This window comes from Pocillopora verrucosa, chromosome 10, assembly GCF_036669915.1.
Source record: "Pocillopora verrucosa isolate sample1 chromosome 10, ASM3666991v2, whole genome shotgun sequence".
Taxonomy (NCBI): Eukaryota; Metazoa; Cnidaria; class Anthozoa; order Scleractinia; family Pocilloporidae; genus Pocillopora; species Pocillopora verrucosa.
The window spans coordinates 2,913,358-2,931,844 of NC_089321.1; the positions used below are offsets into that span (position 1 = coordinate 2,913,358).

The 18,487-nt window shown below is 35.8% G+C and overlaps 2 protein-coding genes across 2 annotated transcripts; one reads left to right on the forward strand and one right to left on the reverse strand.

Annotated features, from left to right (window-relative positions):
* Positions 1-448: 448 nt before the first annotated feature.
* LOC131782080 (cytochrome P450 3A2-like) lies at positions 449-4,040 on the reverse strand. The gene is made up of 3 exons (XM_059098797.2): positions 4,002-4,040; positions 2,939-3,485; positions 449-1,576 (listed from the first exon to the last, which is right to left on the reverse strand). The coding sequence occupies exons 2-3, from the start codon at positions 3,456-3,458 to the stop codon at positions 603-605; spliced, it is 1,494 nt and encodes a 497-aa protein (XP_058954780.1). The 5' UTR covers positions 3,459-3,485; positions 4,002-4,040; the 3' UTR covers positions 449-602.
* Positions 4,041-4,097: 57 nt separating this feature from the next.
* LOC131782060 (N-chimaerin-like) lies at positions 4,098-18,247 on the forward strand. Its single transcript, XM_059098771.2, is given in 17 exon segments — positions 4,098-4,206; positions 4,296-4,482; positions 4,828-4,887; positions 5,029-5,084; positions 6,283-6,314; positions 6,432-6,545; positions 6,912-6,967; positions 8,972-9,183; positions 12,444-12,515; positions 12,853-12,937; positions 13,309-13,389; positions 13,677-13,769; positions 14,402-14,479; positions 15,087-15,218; positions 15,525-15,630; positions 16,747-16,796; positions 16,799-18,247. Coding segments are annotated over 16 exon segments (1,362 nt in total). The 5' UTR covers positions 4,098-4,206; positions 4,296-4,472; the 3' UTR covers positions 16,924-18,247.
* The last annotated feature ends 240 nt before the right edge of the window (positions 18,248-18,487 follow it).

Consider the following 18,487-nt stretch of genomic DNA (forward strand, 5'->3'; position numbering starts at 1 on the left):
CAAAGATGGGGGGTCAGTGACAACCTAACAGCCCTCTTACCCTTGTTACGCCCCTGTGAAAGATTAATGAGTTTTCTCTTCTTTCACAACAAGTTTGTCTAAGAAAGGTTGCCTGTCTTGCGCTCTACCTTCTCGCCTTTCAGAAACCAAATTAATGTCTTAGACCAAGGAAATAAAAAAAACCCCCAAAAAGCCTCAGAAGGGGGTTGGAGGATTAGTATAGGGGATCACATGGGGAACGAAGGGGGGGACCAGTGGCGGATCATTCGTCGTCAACAGAGTTTAAAGGGGGGGAACTATAGAAAATTTACTGCCAGAGAGGGGTGGGTTATAAGAATATTATAGAGACTTATGAGGGAATAAGGTTAGTTTTATCGTGAACAACCAAATTGCTCTAACACCCCCCTCCCCTCCCCCAGGCAATAAATAATGACCGGTCCCAAAAAAGTAACATTATTTTATTATGAAAACCTGCCGTTAATTATCGTATTAAAGCTAAAAATATACGCCCTAATTAAAAAATATTGTTTACTTGTTTATAAAATTCGGTTCAAAGTCGATTAAAAATGAAGGAGGGCTTTTAAAGCGTGAAAAAAAGATTCTTACGCATTTTCCACTCTGAGAAAGATGCCATTTCTTGGCGATAGCATAACCCCTGTATGTAAGGCCAGTGGAACTTGTGTTTCTGGTGACTGAACGAACTTGTATTTCATCAATACTTTCGCCAATGCGATCTTTATTTCCATCAAGGCGAACCTCATCGCGATGCAGTTTCGAGGACCTGCTCCAAAAGGCAAAAACTGGTACGAGTGACGAGTGCCTTCGTTTTTCTCTCGGAATCTGTCCGGATCAAACTTTTCGGGATTCGGCCAAGCTTCGGGATCATGATGAATTGCGAACGTTGGAATTATCACTTCCATTCCTGCTGGGATGTGAATACCTTCAATGTCATGATCTTCATGGCAGGAGCGATTCATTTGAAATATAGGCGGGCATAGTCGGAGAGATTCGTTCACGACGCAATCAAGGTAATCGATGTCTTGGGCGATATCGAAGATTGACGCCTTTGGATTTGACTTTTGTGCCTCTCGAATTTCTTTTCTTAACTCATTTTGGACTTGAGGATTCGTTGCCAGGAAGTAAGTGATAAAGGCCATGGAATTGCTTGTGTTTTTGTAGCCGACTAACAAAAAGAAAACCGACTGAGCAACAAGTTCATCCTCAGAAAGTTTACTGGCCTCGTCAGCTGCCTCATTGGCGGTCAACATCAACTGTAAAAGGTCAACTCTTCCGTTTGTTCCCACTTCAAGGCGCCTCTTTATAATGTCCTTTGCCAGGTCCTCAAAGTATTCGCCTTTTACTCCTTTTAAGTGATTTATGAAACGAAGTAGGTAACTTCCAAATGGAAGGCGATGAAGAACACGTAAGGATGAGGGGGCGCCAAAAATCTCTCGCGCTTTGCGCAAAATCTCGCTGTTTGGGTCTGTTTGGATCGCCGCATCCACGCCAAACGCAGTGGACAGGATGAGCTCGAGAGTAAGCTTGCTAAACCAGTTGGACACATCCACACTGTCACCTGAAGTGAACACAATATCATTATAAAGAATAAGAGTGATTTAAACTATGAGTTCGTTGTCGTCGAATAAAAAGATATGTTCTATTGGTCGGGAGCGTAGGTCAGAGTCCTCCGTTAGGTTTCGAATCTCAGAACGTCAAATTTCGCGGGATACGCGATTCCGACTTAGCCTCAGAGAGCACGCCAAGGTACTAGGTTGTGAATTAAAGCAATTTCTTATCGAGTGTGGAAGATAATCCAGGATTACTTTGCTGTTAACTTTATTCGCTATGTGATTGGCCCAGAAAACTCATGCCATCCTTTCAACTAATAAGATTCTAAACAAAATATCAAACGCGACTGGGTCACTTGCGTTTTCCCGCGCTTCAGGCAGCTTGCTTATTTTTATTTTGGGTTCTCATTGGTTCTTTGTGATATTTCTTTGTTCTGATTGGTTGTTGTAATTACTATGGTTTTGATATCACAACATTTCATCGAACTGCACTCTGTTTTCAAAAGAGTAAAAAGTAAAAAGAGTAATTCTGATTCTCGTAAGGGGGTTCGCTCGTTTTCTTTACTTTGCCCTATTGAACAAATTTAAAACCTCAGTTTCGGAGCCTCATCCCCGTTTTACGGTCAATCTGCTGCTCCGAGATGTTGCCGGTCATATTTGTTAGAAATCAACTGATCGAAGCGAAAACCCTTTCAGGTATCTGTCTTGACAATTTGCAAGTGTAAATTTGTAGTTTGCTTTCATTTATACTCCTAGGTAAATAAACTTCATTATGAAGATATATAATAGTTCACAAGGCAATCAGGGGACAATCAGACATGGTTTGATGCTATACTGATGTAAAGATTTAATGAATGTAACTGAGAAGTTACAATTCATGGACCCAACGTTTCAACACTCCTGTCTAGTGCCCTCATCACACCCCTGATGAACGCAGTGTTGCAACATTAGGTTTATAAATTGTAACTTCTCGGTTACATTCATGAAATCTTTAAACCAGAGTAACATCAAAGCACGTTTCATTGCACAGAATTTCCGGCTTTGGATGCACTGGGACCGATCCGGAATCTGACATACTAAGTGTTGGGCCATCGTGTGTCCGGCCCAAACAGAGGTTACAGATTACAGAGTCCACTAAGCATCTTGGTCCAATCTAAGGAGTAGCATAAAAGGAGATGGGGTAGGAGGGGTCTTTGGGTGCATATTCTCCACTCTTTGTCAATAAATTAATGGTTTCGAGAAAATTTGGCCGAAGCAAATAATTATCCACCAGATATCCTTCTAACCTACTACTGTAAATAAATGTCTAAGAACTCTCCTAGAAGCTTGGATGTTTCTTAAAAGCTAAAGTACAATCAGTGATCTCTCACCAGTAGCAGCAATTCTTTCAAGTTTCTCCATTAGCACGTCGCATGACTTCTCGATCAGTGGCACCATCAGCTTCATTTTTCCCGCACTGAACGTAGGCGTCAACATGTTGCGGATTTTTTTCCAATATTCGTCACGTGCAGCAAATATGCTTCTACTGAATCGAGCCGGTTGTTTCCCAGGAATGTGATGATTTCGAAAATTGGAAAAATCCTTCACAAGGATCTGTTTAAGTACTTCAGGGTCTGCAACGACGAGGGAAGGTTTCCTACCCAAAGAAACAGCGAACACCTTTCCATAGGTTTTAAGATAATCCAGCATCATTAAATGTATTCCACGGTACTTTTTCAGATCTGGAATGTTTCCTACAAATGGTTTTGGTGCAGGACCAGGAACATTCATATACTTGAGGACAGAAAATCCACAGGTGCCATACCAGTACAGAAAAAGCACGAAAAAAAGTGTAGACAGAACCGTGACAGCACCAAACGTGACAAAGCCAGACAGAAGTAAGTCAGCCATCGCTAAATCTGTGCTTTACTCTTATCACTAGAAGAAGTGGTGATAAAATACGCATATAAGTCGGGCCACAGGGCGCTGGCTTTACCGCTCACTCCCCTCAGAAAAAATTTTCTAGCTACGGCCTTGATAAGGCACCCAAGAACAAAACACAATGCCCCAGGCCGGCTTCGAACCAGAGGTCAGTTCATCCCAAAGCGCAACCTCAAGGGCATGACGCAGTTGTAGCATCAGATGATCTTTTCCCCGATTTTACCCCAAGCTCTTCGTAAGAGAGCAATCAGCTAAACACAAAAGTTAGTGGGTAAGAAAGAAGCTACGTTAGGTCATTACAGTCTCGGACGATGCGATCGAAATGATTTAACACAAACGAGAAACATGTCACGTCATCTTGATGCAGCAAAATTCTTAAAAATCATCTATGATTATCCGACCAAAGGCAGAAGATAAAACCCTAAAAATAACCGCTTTGAACTACCAAAAATAAATGATAACTAAACGAAATGTCAGATTTAAAAAAAAATTATTATTGCGTGCTAATACTACCTGAAAGTGATTCCTTGCGAAAATAATTGTATTTCTCGCCTGGTGGTTGTCACTCTAGCCTCGTTCTCACGTGTAACTTGAAAACCCGCTGACCAGTTTTGGAACGACACGGGAAGTCGGAAAGATGGGCAAGGCGACAGAGGATCAGCTGCGTTTGATGGTCATGAATAGAGAACGCCTTTAAAAGGACTTTTCCTTTCATCCGGTAAGAGGTGCATCTCATAGAATAATACCTCTCCTTCCTTCCTAGTGCTGTATGACCTCGCGTATATTTTTTGTGTCTCTGATCCATAGGCGGGGGTTGAAAGTTGTAGCACACTGCGGTGCTGGATCGGAATGTCGACTGGAGTCGTGGAAATTATAATTTTATAACGTACACTCTCGATCGTAAGCTTAGAATCTGCCGAAAGCTCTTCAACCTTCACACTGAAGGGTCCCTGAACAAATGTTTCATAGGTTGAGCAAACAAAAATGACGGAAGGTAGGCAATGTTATGTGTAAATAAGTGTAGTGTTTCGAACTTATCAATTTGTCCATAATGACAACAGTATGCAAGTTTTGACGCCATACCAATTTGATTACTAGCAAATGGTACGCTTTTAAGCTTCTTTATCCATCATGTTGGATCTTTATCGTGTTGAAGATTAAATCTGTCTTCGGTTAAACTTTCTTCGTTGCTCTTAGATCTTATGTCGTTCCATCCATCGTTTTCGTTCATTCATTTCCTCACACGAGGGCCTTTCATTTTCGAGTCAAACACTGCTCTGTGACCATTGATCAATATTTTATAAGCTATACTGCGTTCTTTTCTCTTCAATAATTTTAGAATTAGCAGAAGACGGTCGCTGTTACGAAACAATCGAACAACCGGTGTGGAAGTCTTATTGTAAGTAGGTTAATTCTGAATAATCCCAAACATTTAGTGATCATGTATGTTAACACGAGCACAGCCTGTGTGGAATTAAGTTTCAGCCTTTACTTGATGACACGTGTGTTTTGAAAACAAACTTTTGTATTTGTTTGCCAGTGTACAGACTTCAACAGAAAGCCCCCAAGGCAAGAAGAATTGTGTGTACGAATGAGGTAGAGAATCGTTGTTAAATTTTCTCCTGTACGAACAATGGTTTGTAAACCACGAATTGAAGGCAGCTCTGATAAAAACACCTGTTTGAATTTAAACAAACTGATTTTGTTCGCATACCGCGGTAAAATTTTCGCACAGCGCCATACTATTGTTAAACAAATCTGTTTCCCAATGGCAATGTATTGTTTTTGTCATTGTTTTCTCTATCCAGGAACTGAATGCTTAATGTAGTATTTGGCTGTGCGGAAATTTTACTTTTGCCTGCACCCGGGCAATAAAACACATTTTCAAAAGTTGAGCTTAACAAGTGAAAACCGAATTTTTTAATTTTAATTTACCACAAATTATGCTTAGCGCACATGTTGAACATTCACAATTAGTGACAATTTAGTGACTTAATTTAAAAAATATTAGGTTTCACACCTAAATTTTACCTTAGACCAGCTTTCTTATAAAGTTTTTGATACTTTGTGATAATCAGAATATCATCACTGATTTGCATTTAGTTAACCAGTTATTAAAGAGATCAGATTATCTTCCAGTAGGAGTATATAAATCGCAGATAAATTTTAGTTCTAAATTAAACTTTTTTTATTCCCTTTGTGAGTTGTTTTTCTACCGAGTGCCAGTGGTATACCTTTGTAGCCTACCTTTCCATAATCAGAGTGGAATATTGGTACTACATTGGAAGTCCATTTTGAATTCAAAACTTTTAATTTGTCTTTGCGAGTGCAGAGATTCCAACCCTCCCAATTTGATCGGGAGTCTCCCGATTTGATGTCTTGCCTCCCGCTCTCCCGATTTTTACCAAATTCTCCCGATTTTTACCAAATTCTCCCGATTTATCATAAAATTCTGAAAACTAGGGGAAAATTGCTAATCTTTAGAATTTTTGGCGATCTGTCACTGTGAAACACTCATATTATACTTACTTTCTTCGTGAAGAGCATTATGGTATGTTATAACTCAGGCCGGAATGATGTCAAAATTCAGGAAATGGCACTTGAGAGAACCTAAATTTGCAAAATTTCCCAGGGGCATGCCCCCTGACCCCCCTAGAAGCTCGCGCCTTTGGCACTAATAATTACTCCCTATTTTCCATCACATGGGGTTGGAATCTCTGCGAGTGAAAAAAAACTGCTATGTTCATTCCTTATTATGTTTAACTCATGCCTTTGTCTTTTTGTTTTTCCTCAGATACCCTTGAAGCCTGCTCATTATGGGAAAGAGTAAGTGTTGTCATTTTAAGTTTGTAAGGTTATCAGTAAGAATTATCAATTTGAAACTTTAATATAGGGCAATACCTTCTTCTTGGAAAGTTTTTGGGTTACTTTTGTCTCTACTAGGTTTCATGGATGTATATCACGCGAGGAAGCTGACAAACTTGTGTCAGAGGCAGATGGCTGCTACCTTGTGCGAGAAAGTCAGAGGTCACCAGGAAGTTACACTTTAACAATGAGGTAAAAATTAACTCTTTAATCCCTTAGAGTGATAAGCATCTAATTTCTCCCAACAGTATCACTCCTGAATCAAATATTAAGGTTATACAAAGAAAGGAACTCAAGAAGCTCTTGATTGATTGATGAATTCTCCTTGTTACCACCACTGGAATCATATAGAGAACAGTATAGAGAATATGCATACTGATGTCAGGGTGTAAAGGGTATATATGGAAAGTAGAATATGAGGGAAGTGATTATTTGAGTTTCTCTGCTAGGTCAAGCAGTAGTTTCTTTAGGATAAGTGTTCGAGTATACTTTGCTTCAAAAAATATATATTTTGCCTCTGATGCACACATCTTTTTTGTCGATTCCCTTCCCTTTCAGATTTGGTGGAATTTCAAAGAATTTTCGTTTGTATTATGATGGACTTCACTATGTAGGTAAGTGAATACTGTTTTCCTTTTTCCTTATTTCTCCTCCTTTTTTACTCTTGTGCACATTTCTGTTGAAAAAGTGTGATAGTGACAATTTGTACTTTACATGTAGGGCTGACCCAATTATAAGGCTAACACTTTAACTCCTGGACCAAATTTGTAATTCTTCTTACTGTCAACCATACAAGTCTTGTGATGTTAGTTCAGAGAATTCAGTATTGGATCAACTAACTATTCCCAAGTTGATATTTTCTTTATTCTCATCACTTTCTGGTTGATATTATATTGATCCTGTGAGGAGAAATTCTGTCTTGGTCACTTATGGGAGTTAAAGGGTTAAAATCCAACAGCCATTTTTTTCAACACATCCTTGTCATTGGAAATGATAAAGGTTTCAACTAAAAATGAGGAAATAGTAAACAAAGAGTGAACTCTTTGACTCCTAAGAGTGACTAGCATCTAATTTCTCCTTGCAAAATAACTTCTGAATCAAACATGAAAGTCATAATAATAAAGGAAATGATTATCAACTGAAGAAGCTCTAGATTGTGTAACAAATTCTCCCTGTCAGCACCTTAGGAAATGTATGGGCAACAGTATCAAGAATATGCGTACTGATGTGTGAGTGTAAAGAGTTTACATGTCAGAAAAAACAAGCAAAAAATCTATCTCTTCAAAATTACTCTATATATTACACTGCAACAGCTGGTGCTGGATGTGAAACCTCTATCAGCATTATTTTAAATTACCATTTTGCGAATAAATTGTTGCTGATAGTTTGTGGAGTGGTTTTATTTTTATCTGGGATATGTGAATGATATGATCATCATAAGATATTGCCCATGTCTTTAATTGTAGATCAATTTGACTCTTATTTTCCAGATGGCAAATTTGATAATTTTTTCAATTTGTTAGGTTTGAATTATTGTTACTAAAAAATAAACATGATAAAAAATCGAGACTTTCATAGGCTACCTTGGCTACCTTGTATTTGAAATTTAGACAATGAATTTACATTTTAAGAATCTTAAAAATGGTTTAGATTAACTTTAGGGTAATGACAAGACTTGTGTCTAGTTGTAATTTAAGTCCCAGTCTTGAAAGTCTTTGCTCAAAAGCAGTTCTTAAAGCGATTGAACTGCTCATGCCATATATCAGACAAATACTGCTTCCCAAGGGTTGTTTGGGAAAATCAAACATTTGCATTTTAAAATCAGCATTTTCAACTTCCTCTGCTAATTCTTAAACAAATTTATGCTATGTACACGTACATAAAAAAAAACAACAATTGTTAACAACACAACCAGTTGCCCAATGAGAGTTCACCAAGGTTCTGGTTGTGTTTAAAGTAATAAAAAATTAATGAAACAAGATATCTGGTTACCCATACTATTACAAGTAAATATTCCCACCCTTACATTATTAGTTTCAAGGCTGAAGGCATTGAAATGTTTTGGCATGTGGCATTTGAGTTCTGAATGTTTGATGGAGGAAGAATTGAGAAATTTATCAAACAATAGTATTACATGTATGATGTAAAACCTCTTTTGGCTTTCTGTTGACAAAACTTAAAATGACAGAAACGTTACTGTTTGCTCTGTTTATGTACGTATGAATTGAAATTTTATATTTGTATGTACCAGTATATATAATCATTTATTTGCGGAAATTATCCTCAATCATTTTCGAGGAGGATTCTTTTAGTTGAAGCTATTGTTTTAAAACCATGCTTCAGTTTGAGATTTCTCTTTAAGTGGGCTTGACAAAAATAACCTTTAATGAAAATTCAAGCCCAGAAAAAGTAGATATTCTTTTGTGTTTACTTCCTTGGGGGTTTGTTTTATTCAGAATATTCCTTTTGTGTTAAGAAGGCTGCCACAGCAGGAGTCTGCTTTCTATATAAAAACTTCTGTTTCTCTTGTTTCGTTTCAGCTTCTGCACAGCATTTGGAGCACAGGTGTTCAGCTTCATTGAATTACAAAACTCACACCCAGTTTTATTTTGCAACAGGGGAGAAGCGTTTTCAAACCATTCAGGATCTTGTGGCGGATGGTCTGATCACAATGTACATAGATACATACGCCAAGGACTATGTTGATACAATGATGATAAGTCCCGGGAAAACTGAGGCCAAGAAAGATGAGGGAAAACGAAGTGGTGGTGATATGAAAGAAAATAATGAACTGGCTAAAGAAACCTCAGATGCCTCAGGGAAAGACCAGGTTTGAATACATTATCTTGGTTTTGTTCAGCTTAATTTTGGAACTGAATAATATTTCTCAGCTTGTAAAAGTGTTCTGATTTGTGAAAATCCCAATTAATGTGGACATTTCTGTTGTCAATGTGTCAGTCTGTAGTTTGAGTTGATTTTGGATTTTGTTACTTGTAGTTCTATGTTTTAGATATCACAATATTTCAGCCTTCTTTGTTTGGGCCAAATTTAGCTTCTGTCATTACATATGCAAACAAGTCTGACTACTGAAGCTGAAATAAAGCTAGACAATATCTCATTGGTTTGTATTTTTTGTGAACAAATTTCACATTTTGAAGTCCAGTCCATGTGTTAATTGAGATTGTAGAAAATTAACGGTGAGATTTTGTTTTCTTGTGAGTAACCTAATGTTGAAAAGTCGCTAACTATAAACACTGTTGATGAAGACAAGTTGTATTAATTGTCTAAAATTACATGTGAATTCTTAAAATAATTTACCATTCTTAAGATATGTAAATCCAGGCTAAATCCTTTGTGATGCTCTATGCGGGTTGTAGAACTGTGAAGTTTGTAGTTTACAAAAAACTGATTAGTAGTCAACTTTGCTAAAGAAAAAAAAATGGGAAAATGGTTCTACTGGAACATGTATTTATGATTGAGTTATATTTATGTATACAGTGTATTAAAATAGTGATCTATGAAGTAGGGATGTTGCATTGGAAATAATATTAATATACAGCCAGTCTCTATTGTATCGATTTGTAATCATTAGAGGACCACACTTCTTGAATATTAAATGATCGACACTGTAATCTCTTTTCAAACACCAAAAATCTTAAAATAACATGTGGGTAGCTGACCTAAATATTATTTCTCTTAGTAGTTACATAATTTATCCTGCTTTCACAAGGTTTTCTTTGAGATAATATTAAAACTGAAAACAGTGTTTCTCCATTATCCTTACATGAAGACTAACTAAACAGAAGATTTGTAACTTAACCAAAGAATTTGATTGACATTTTAAAATTCCTAATACTCAAGTTTCTTAATTAACAAAAATCATTATCCTATAAATTCGGGAGGAGGGAACAAACTGTAATTCTTTATAAAATATATTCATTGGATGTAGATCTTGAGATGAGAGAACTGTGATATTTGGCAAATTGAGTTCCTCTGTATGTTAGTTGTAAGCAAACCTTCAAATTTTAGTTTAAAAAAAGGTACAAGATGCTTTGAATCTATGACTTGTTTTATTCTCTCTCCAAAGCTCTTCCACTAAACAAGACTGAGTGATGGTATTTAGAAAAATTAAGTCAAGAAGCTTTCTTCATGTTTTGATTAGAAAACTTAATTTAACCCCCAAGCCTTGCTTTCAAGGTGTAGATATGTGAAATTTAATGAAGATACACTCTCAAAGGGAGGCCATGGGAATGTCCATGGGTTAAAAAAAGGAAAAAAAATAGGAGAAAAATGAAGTGTTTTGTTGGTTTATCATGATGAATTTCAAGGTTTCAGTGCTCACCAACAGCCTATAACAATCTTGTTCAGAACAAATTATTTTCTAATAAGTTTTTTTAACTTTCATGTACACTCACTTTGAGTTGTTAGACACCAGTGCAGCAAGCAGCACAGCAAATCCCAAGCAGCTGTGAGTTTGATTAAAAGGAAAAACATGGAAACTGTGATGTCTCATTCCAATTCATTTTAACTGTGTTTGCATTAGATTATGACCCTTGTTTTTTCCTTTCTATAAATTATTTCCCCTCACTTCTTGGACACTTAAATTTTTTTTAACTTAAAGTTTGTTTTTCTAGCAGTAGACTTGGACTTTCACCTCACTTTGTGAAATCAATAATAAAGAATGCATTTTTTCCAGAATTTAATCAAAGTTAGTGTTTTTCTAATTTGATAAATTTTTTTTTTATATTGGGGATGAAAGCTGATTTTTTTTTGGCAGGCTCTTTTTTTAAGGTATCTAGAAAAACAATGAGATTCATTCAAGTATGTTCATTTTTAAGTATGTTGTAGTTCAGAGTAAATCCTCTGTCTAAAATGTTGTCATCACCATAATCTTAAACAATTATCTGAAAAAAAGAAGCAATAAACAAAGAGGTTGAAAAGATTTTAAGCTAATGAGAAATGTAAACCACAAAAGGGTATGTACTGCTCAGGAAGAATGAAAGTAAACAGCAACGTATTGATTAATTTCTCTAATTTTGTCCTAAAAGACAAACATTTTGCTTTTTTTTTTTCCTCAATGGAAACAGAAACTACCAGTCACTACTCAGTAGCATGGTTTGAAGCAATCTTCTTTCCCACGCTACGTCTATAAAAAGAAAACTTTTATCAGATAATAAACATTTTGTGGTTCTGCATTTTGATGAACAGTCTTGTGAAAGACATGCAAAGTCCTTCAAAGAGTTTTTTGATTGGCTGAGTTCAAACCAGTAGTGCAAATTGTTGATTACAACAATATTAAAAATAAGTTATTCAAGACAAGTTGTTAGCTCTCGTCTGCCACATTTTAGGTTATATGTGCAGATATATCCTCTTGGTGTGGGATTATTTAGTCAAGTTTGAATCACTCTTTATGGCATTCTTGTAGTTCTCCCTCTCAAGTCTGATTTTGTGATGGCCTGTTCTATGATTTATTTTACATCAGTTTGCAAAAATGGGGTACTATTAACATAAATGTCACACAGTATTTGAATTTGAATTTTAATTGTAATTCTCCTTTGTTATTGAAATTTTAACTCCAAATATTACATTTCTTGTCGCTTTCTTTCTAATTGCTCTGACGAAGGGCTAACGCTCGAAATGTCAGCTTTTTTACCCTTTATGGTGGCTAATTTACATTTTCAACCCAGTTGTTAACACTAAATTACCTTACATTTCTTGTGTTCTGATTGATTAAACTCCATTTATCAGTTCATATTCTGAGTCAACTAATATAGAAATGCATGTGCCAAGTGTTGCAAGCTGAAAAATGTTGCAGGAAGCGAAATTTTACACTGACAAAATGGCAGAACAAAGTAGATTTTGCAAAATTTATGAAAATAATTAATCCATTGGTGCCTGTTGGATATGAGATTTGTAACAGCCAACTTGACACTTCTCATTGGTTTCTACTGGACATGTACAGTAGTAAAAACAGGTTTTTTTTAGAGGGGGGGCAAACAGAGTTGAACAGCTGTAAAGGGTTTCATGGCAACTTGGAACATGCACCTTTAGTGACTGAGTATGTAACTTTTATTCCTCGTTAACTTTCAGGATCAAAAGCTCAGTTTTGGAAGAAGGGAGAGTGTAAAGCCATCTGCTTATGTAAAGAAGCATAACTTTAAGGTAATACTAATTTTCCATTGTGTATCAAAATTAATCTGGAGTTGCGCTAATAACCCCATTTTTATGTCAAATAACCTGGGGCTAGTTTTGCAAAAGTCCTGGGAAATTAATGGACAGAAAGGTATGTTTTAGAGTCCAAATTTGAAGAATAGAGAAGCAGGTTTTGGCATCCTGACTAGTCCATACTGTTTCACCAGTTGAAAGTTTTATTGTGTAATTTTCAAAACTTTTTAAACCTTCATCTTGAATGAAAACTGAACAGCTTTACAAGCCTGATTTGTCAATAGGAGCTTCAAGAGACAGGCCTGTGAACTGATGTATTATTCTCCTGTTCCAGATTCACACATTTAAGGGACCTCATTGGTGTGACTCTTGTCGCAATTTTTTGTGGGGTTTGATTATGCAAGGTATCAGGTGTCAAGGTAAGGTGATAAAAACTGTATTACAGCAAGTTTTCTTGGTATTATTCTTCATGGCAAGCAAAATGCTCATAGACTTTTCAGGTCAGTGAGTTATAGAGGATACTGGTTACGAGTTGAACAATCTCCCACTGAAGACCACTGTTTTCTTTGTGAAGTGGCTTCCTATCAAATAACCACAAAAATGTGCATCTTCTCCACTTAAAAGGCATAGTTTTCAGCTGACCTCTACAATTGCAAGTTAAGACATTCACTTTGTAAATGTGAATTTGTTCATCTTTTCTAAGAACTTCTTGAACTCTTAGATGGTGACCTCCAAAGAATGACTTGGGGAGGCTTACTTGTTTTCTAAACATGTGTCTGAATAATTACAGATTGTGGCTTCAATGCACACAAGCAATGTGGAGAAGTTGTTCGTGAAGACTGCCAACCAGATAAGAGATATGTGAAAAGAGGTAGGAGAGAGAAAATTAATTTTTTTGTGACACTGGTCAGAGTGTAACTAAATTTGTCATTCAAAGTCCTTTTGTTTAAGTTTTTCTGGGTCTGACGTGAAAATATCAGATTTGTAGGTGTACATGCGAGTTTTGAGTAGCCCATTCCCAAAACTAATCAGATGTTAAGAATTATTGAATTTTCATACACTGATGCACTGAGAAGTACTGCAGGAAAAGTACAGACTTAGTGATCAGAGACAACAGCGTCACATGTCAATGTTTGCCATTGTATTTTTACATTGCAGTGTTTGGTGTCGACTTAACAACACTCGTCAAACTTCATAACACCAAGAGACCTTTTGTTGTAGAAGCATGCATTAGGGAAGTGGAGAGAAGAGGTATTTTTTCGCTCTTAAGGTATTTTTAACCCCTAAGAGTGACTAGCATCTAATTTCTCCTTATAATATCACCACTGAATCACACTTTAATGTCATGAGAATAAAGGAAATGATCACCAACTAAAGAAATTCTTGATTGTTAGACAAATTCTCCTTGTCAACACCTTAGTTAAATGTACAGAGAACAGTATGGAGAATATTAATACTGATGCTAGGATGTAAAGGGTTAACTGCTTGGAAAATTGTTCAGAGTCCAAAAGAAATTATTTTTAAAAGGACCCAAGTGGAGATTAATCAGTTAATTTAACAGCTGTATTAAACAATCTGGCTGCTTGAAAAGGTATGATTAAAAAATTTTTGCCCCACACAGTGAGAAACAAACCGCAAAGTGTTAATGAAATTTCTTTGTGTAAATCTTATTTTCAATCATTAACAATCACCAGTTTAGTGGATGAAAGTTTAACCAAAATTCAATTTTCAGTCACTTTGCCAATCAGGTGATTGCAATTTTGGACCTTGTCATGGATATATTTATCATGTACTTTGTAACAAAATCATACTCTTTGCATTCAATGGGCAACAAGTTTCATACTGGGCTAGCATAACCTTCAGTCATCTCTATAATGTTGCAGGATTAGACAGTGAGGGAATCTATAGAATATCAGGTTTTGCTGATGATGTTGAAGCACTTAAAAATTCTTTTGATAAAGGTAACACCAACTATAAAATTTGCCTCTAAGATTTGCCTTGCTTGCAACCTGTAGCTTTGTATCTTCTTGGTGAATCACTCTTTTTTGTGGTGTCAGAATCAGATGGATTTTTTAAATATAATCTTTTTCCCAGTTAAAAATTACCTTCAAAAAGGGGGAGTCAGCTATTTTCTGATTAATAGGTATAATTCAAGTTTATTGTATAATCCCCCCCCTGATATTAAGAAGTTTAGGTTACATATTCAGGATTGTTAAAGTTAGCAGACAGCCAGTGCATTTTACTTTCTACTTCAAAACATTTATTAGTAATTTCAAATACATGTGACTCAATTTTCAGCATTGAAGCACTACATTGTACTGCCTCATTTGTAACACAATCTGTTTACTAGAAATCTTTATGATGGTGCTGCTTATTAACAAAGAAAATATTTAAATTACTTGGAAACATGTATACTTAGTAAATCTGATGGTGTAAGACCTTAAAAAAACCCCATTCACAAATTATTTCTTAGTTGTTGTTGATGTTACTGTTGGTGTGGCTGTTGCCTTTTTTTGTCACTGTTGTTTATGCTGCTGCTGTTCATAGTGTGTTGATCTTTTTATTTAGATGGAGACCAGGTGGACTTGTCAGTGTATGAAGACATAAACATTATTTCTGGGACGCTCAAACAGTATTTCCGTATGCTTCCTATTCCACTCATCACTTTTGATTTATACAGCAAATTTATAGATGCTGCAAGTAAGTAAACTGAACTTCTGATTTGATACTTTTATTTCCATAAATGCTTCAATTATTGTCTTTGGGCAACTTGTGAATGAGAGTTCTTTTAAAGCTGGGAAATTCAGAGATTCAAAATTAGAACCTTTAGGCATGTGCACTCACTGATTCAACTGCATATCAGCTTAGCAATCCTCTTTGGTTCTTGTGATAGAGTACCTTTGGTTTGTCTTATGATTGTGATACTTTAGTTTTACCAACACTCATTTGGAAATTACCAAAGACCAACCTGTTTTTGTTAATAAAAATACTTTATCCACAATCCAGAATTGTCAAGCAGAAAAGAGAAGATGGAGCAACTATCAAAGGCTCTGTTACAACTTCCTGCTTCACATTACGAAACACTAAAGTTCCTTTTGGGACACTTGTACAGGTTAGTGTTTGTAATTACATGTCAAAGTGGGCTCAATATCAGTAGTTAGTCAGATGTTTCACTGTGTCCTGATGAAGATCAAGACAGAGTTTGTGTTACCTTGCCACATAAATAGCCAATGAAGAACACAAATGCACACAAACAAGTCCACCATGTGCTTTTTTTATTTTGTCTCCCCTTAACCCTTTAACTCCCATGAGTGTCCAAGACAGAATTTCTCCTCACAACATCAATACAATATCAACCAGATAAGTGATGAGATTAAAGAAACTATCAATTTGGGGATAATTAGTTGATCCAATACTAAATTCTCTGAACTAACATTATAAAAATTGTATGGTTGACATTTAGGAGAATTACAAATTTGATCTGGGAGTTAAAAGGTTAAAACCTCTTGGTCATTGTTACCTAATACATGACAACAGTGATATTCTCACAGTTTTTGTAGAAATGATCAGTAGTGCCTATGAGATGGTGCAACTATCTCCTCAAACCAAACCTTTGGTCTGTGAAAGGAAATTCAGATTGGGAGAGCCATGGTTGTAACAAAATTAAAAACCAGTTTTATTTGGTTTGAGGTTTGCTTGACTCATGTCTTTTTATAGGAACAAACTGACCCCTAATAATAACTTATACAGTAATAACCCGCTTATAAGAACCTGGGTTTTAAGAACCTGTTAGGCTATTATCTCATTTTAAGCCCCCTCTACATAAGAACCTATTTAGCCTAAAATTTTAAGTTAGGTTCTTATCAGTTGGGTTGCTGTAAAAGTGTCTTGGCAGAAACTAATAACTAACTGATTAAACTGTTATGTTTTGTTAAGAACATATAGTTTTACTGTATCTGCACTGAACTGCCTAAAGGCATTGCTCTACATGGTACATTATAAATGATTTATTATGAGATGATACTGTATTTGCAATATATATACAATATATTCTGATGAAATACATATGCAAATTTAAGAACCTATTTAAGAACCTGTTTAGGCTAAATTTCCTTTAAGTACCATTTATATAAGAACCTATTTAGGCTAAATTGAAAAATTCAGGTTCTATACGCGGGTTATTACTGTATCACATTGTTCTCTTTTTTCTCCTTTGTCCTTTTAACAGAGTAGCCAAAAAGAAAGAAGCTAACATGATGACTGAGGAAAATCTGTCAATTGTTTTGGACCAACACTCATGAGAGCTCCAGATTCTGATACATCAGATGTTCTTACTGACATGAAATTGCAAAGACTTGTAATAGAGAGCCTCATTACGAATCAAGATATTCTCTTTGATAGCTGATTACAACAAGAAGCACAGAAGTTAGGTTAAGTTCATCCTTAGGGTCGGATGGCCATTCTGGGTGAGGAGAAGTTAACTAGTGCTTTGGATCTATTTAAACATGGAGTTTTATTATTTGCTTTCTTACTGTAAATCAAAGTGCTTTGGTATCATATGCCAGTGGTAAAAGAAGACTTACATAGGGAATAACTCTCAGTATGTGATAAAAAAAATACCAATTTGTGTTGTTTCCAAGTGTGTTTCATGTTATTGGTTTTTTTTTTTTTCAAGGTTGATATCTTAATGATAGAAGTAGTTTCCAATTTAATCAAAGAACCATTTTGGCATTCAAATAGAACTGATGTTATAAGGCTGACCCAGGAGTGGGTAAAATAAAATACATTCTGTGATCTGATTGGCTACCTGGCTGAAGATTTGAATTTTTTTCTATGAAACTTATGATAAACTTCCAAGAAATAAAATTTTAAATGGGGAACCTTTACTGAGGAGCCTCAGAATCACAAAAAAATATATTGCAATGCACAAATTGTTTTAGGGGTTATAGACCTATATAATATTTTATTTATCATAACCATTACAATTTCCTCAAATGTGATTGGTGCATCAGTTGCTATATATTTCATTAATCACTCTGTACAGTAGTAATCCAACAGTGTAATTAGACAGTTGGCTGTTATTGGACACCTGTAATCCCACAGTTGAAGCAGCCAATCATATTAAGTCCACTTAGCTAAATCCACCAATCACTGAATTGATCACAATGACCATAGCTACAACCACCTGCACTGAAAAAAAAACTGGGAAATTTCCAAATTTTTACTTTAAGACATTGTTCCATTTGGAGATATTCATCCCAAATGTTTTTTTTTTTTTTTTTTCGGAAATTTAATGGTTATGATTAATTAGTAAAAGGACTTCCTGTCATCCAATTCTGTCTGTATTCATACTCATGATTAACAAATCAGACTCACTTGTATGATTACAGACCGGATTGGACTCCACTTGGTCTATTACCATTATTAATAATTTACTTGTTTAAAAAGATGTTGGGTCATTTTAGACATTAAATTAATTAGTTATTTTTATTAAGCCAAATTATGCATAGATTTTGATTGGGTCTTATGATCTATTGGAGTACAGACAGATAGATGATTTCACTTTTAACAACTTTTTTCTTTGTTATGTAAAACACAAAAATTCCATGTTGGGATGGGTCAGTTCAGTAATAGATCACAGAAGACATCACAATTTTGTTTACCAAAAATGTGATCTGTGTGATCTGTGATCTGATCTGTCTGATCTGTGTGATCTGTGTGATCTGTGTGATCTGATAACGGAACAGATGCATGGAAATATGGAATATACTCTTTCAGAAGATATTAGGTTTTTCCCCCTGCCTCCTTTGAGCTCATCATGATGATTTTTTTTTTGCATGAATAAATGCGTTTGATTTAATTCAAGGCATGCAAACTTTGTCACGAGAGATGTGTCGATCAATTCAAAGCTTCAACACACACCCCTGTGTGAAATTTCATCGAAGATTTGGGCAAAAATTGGGATCAAA

What these genes read in the sequence shown, in the direction of transcription:
- LOC131782080 (XM_059098797.2), bottom strand. Translation starts at nt 3,458, where the DNA reads ATGGCTGACTTACTTCTGTCTGGCTTTGTCACGTTTGGTGCTGTCACG. An exon ending in TGAAAGAATTGCTGCTACTG is followed by an intron (nt 1,577 to 2,938) that starts GTGAGAGATCAC and finishes TGTTCACTTCAG; the next exon opens with GTGACAGTGTGGATGTGTCC.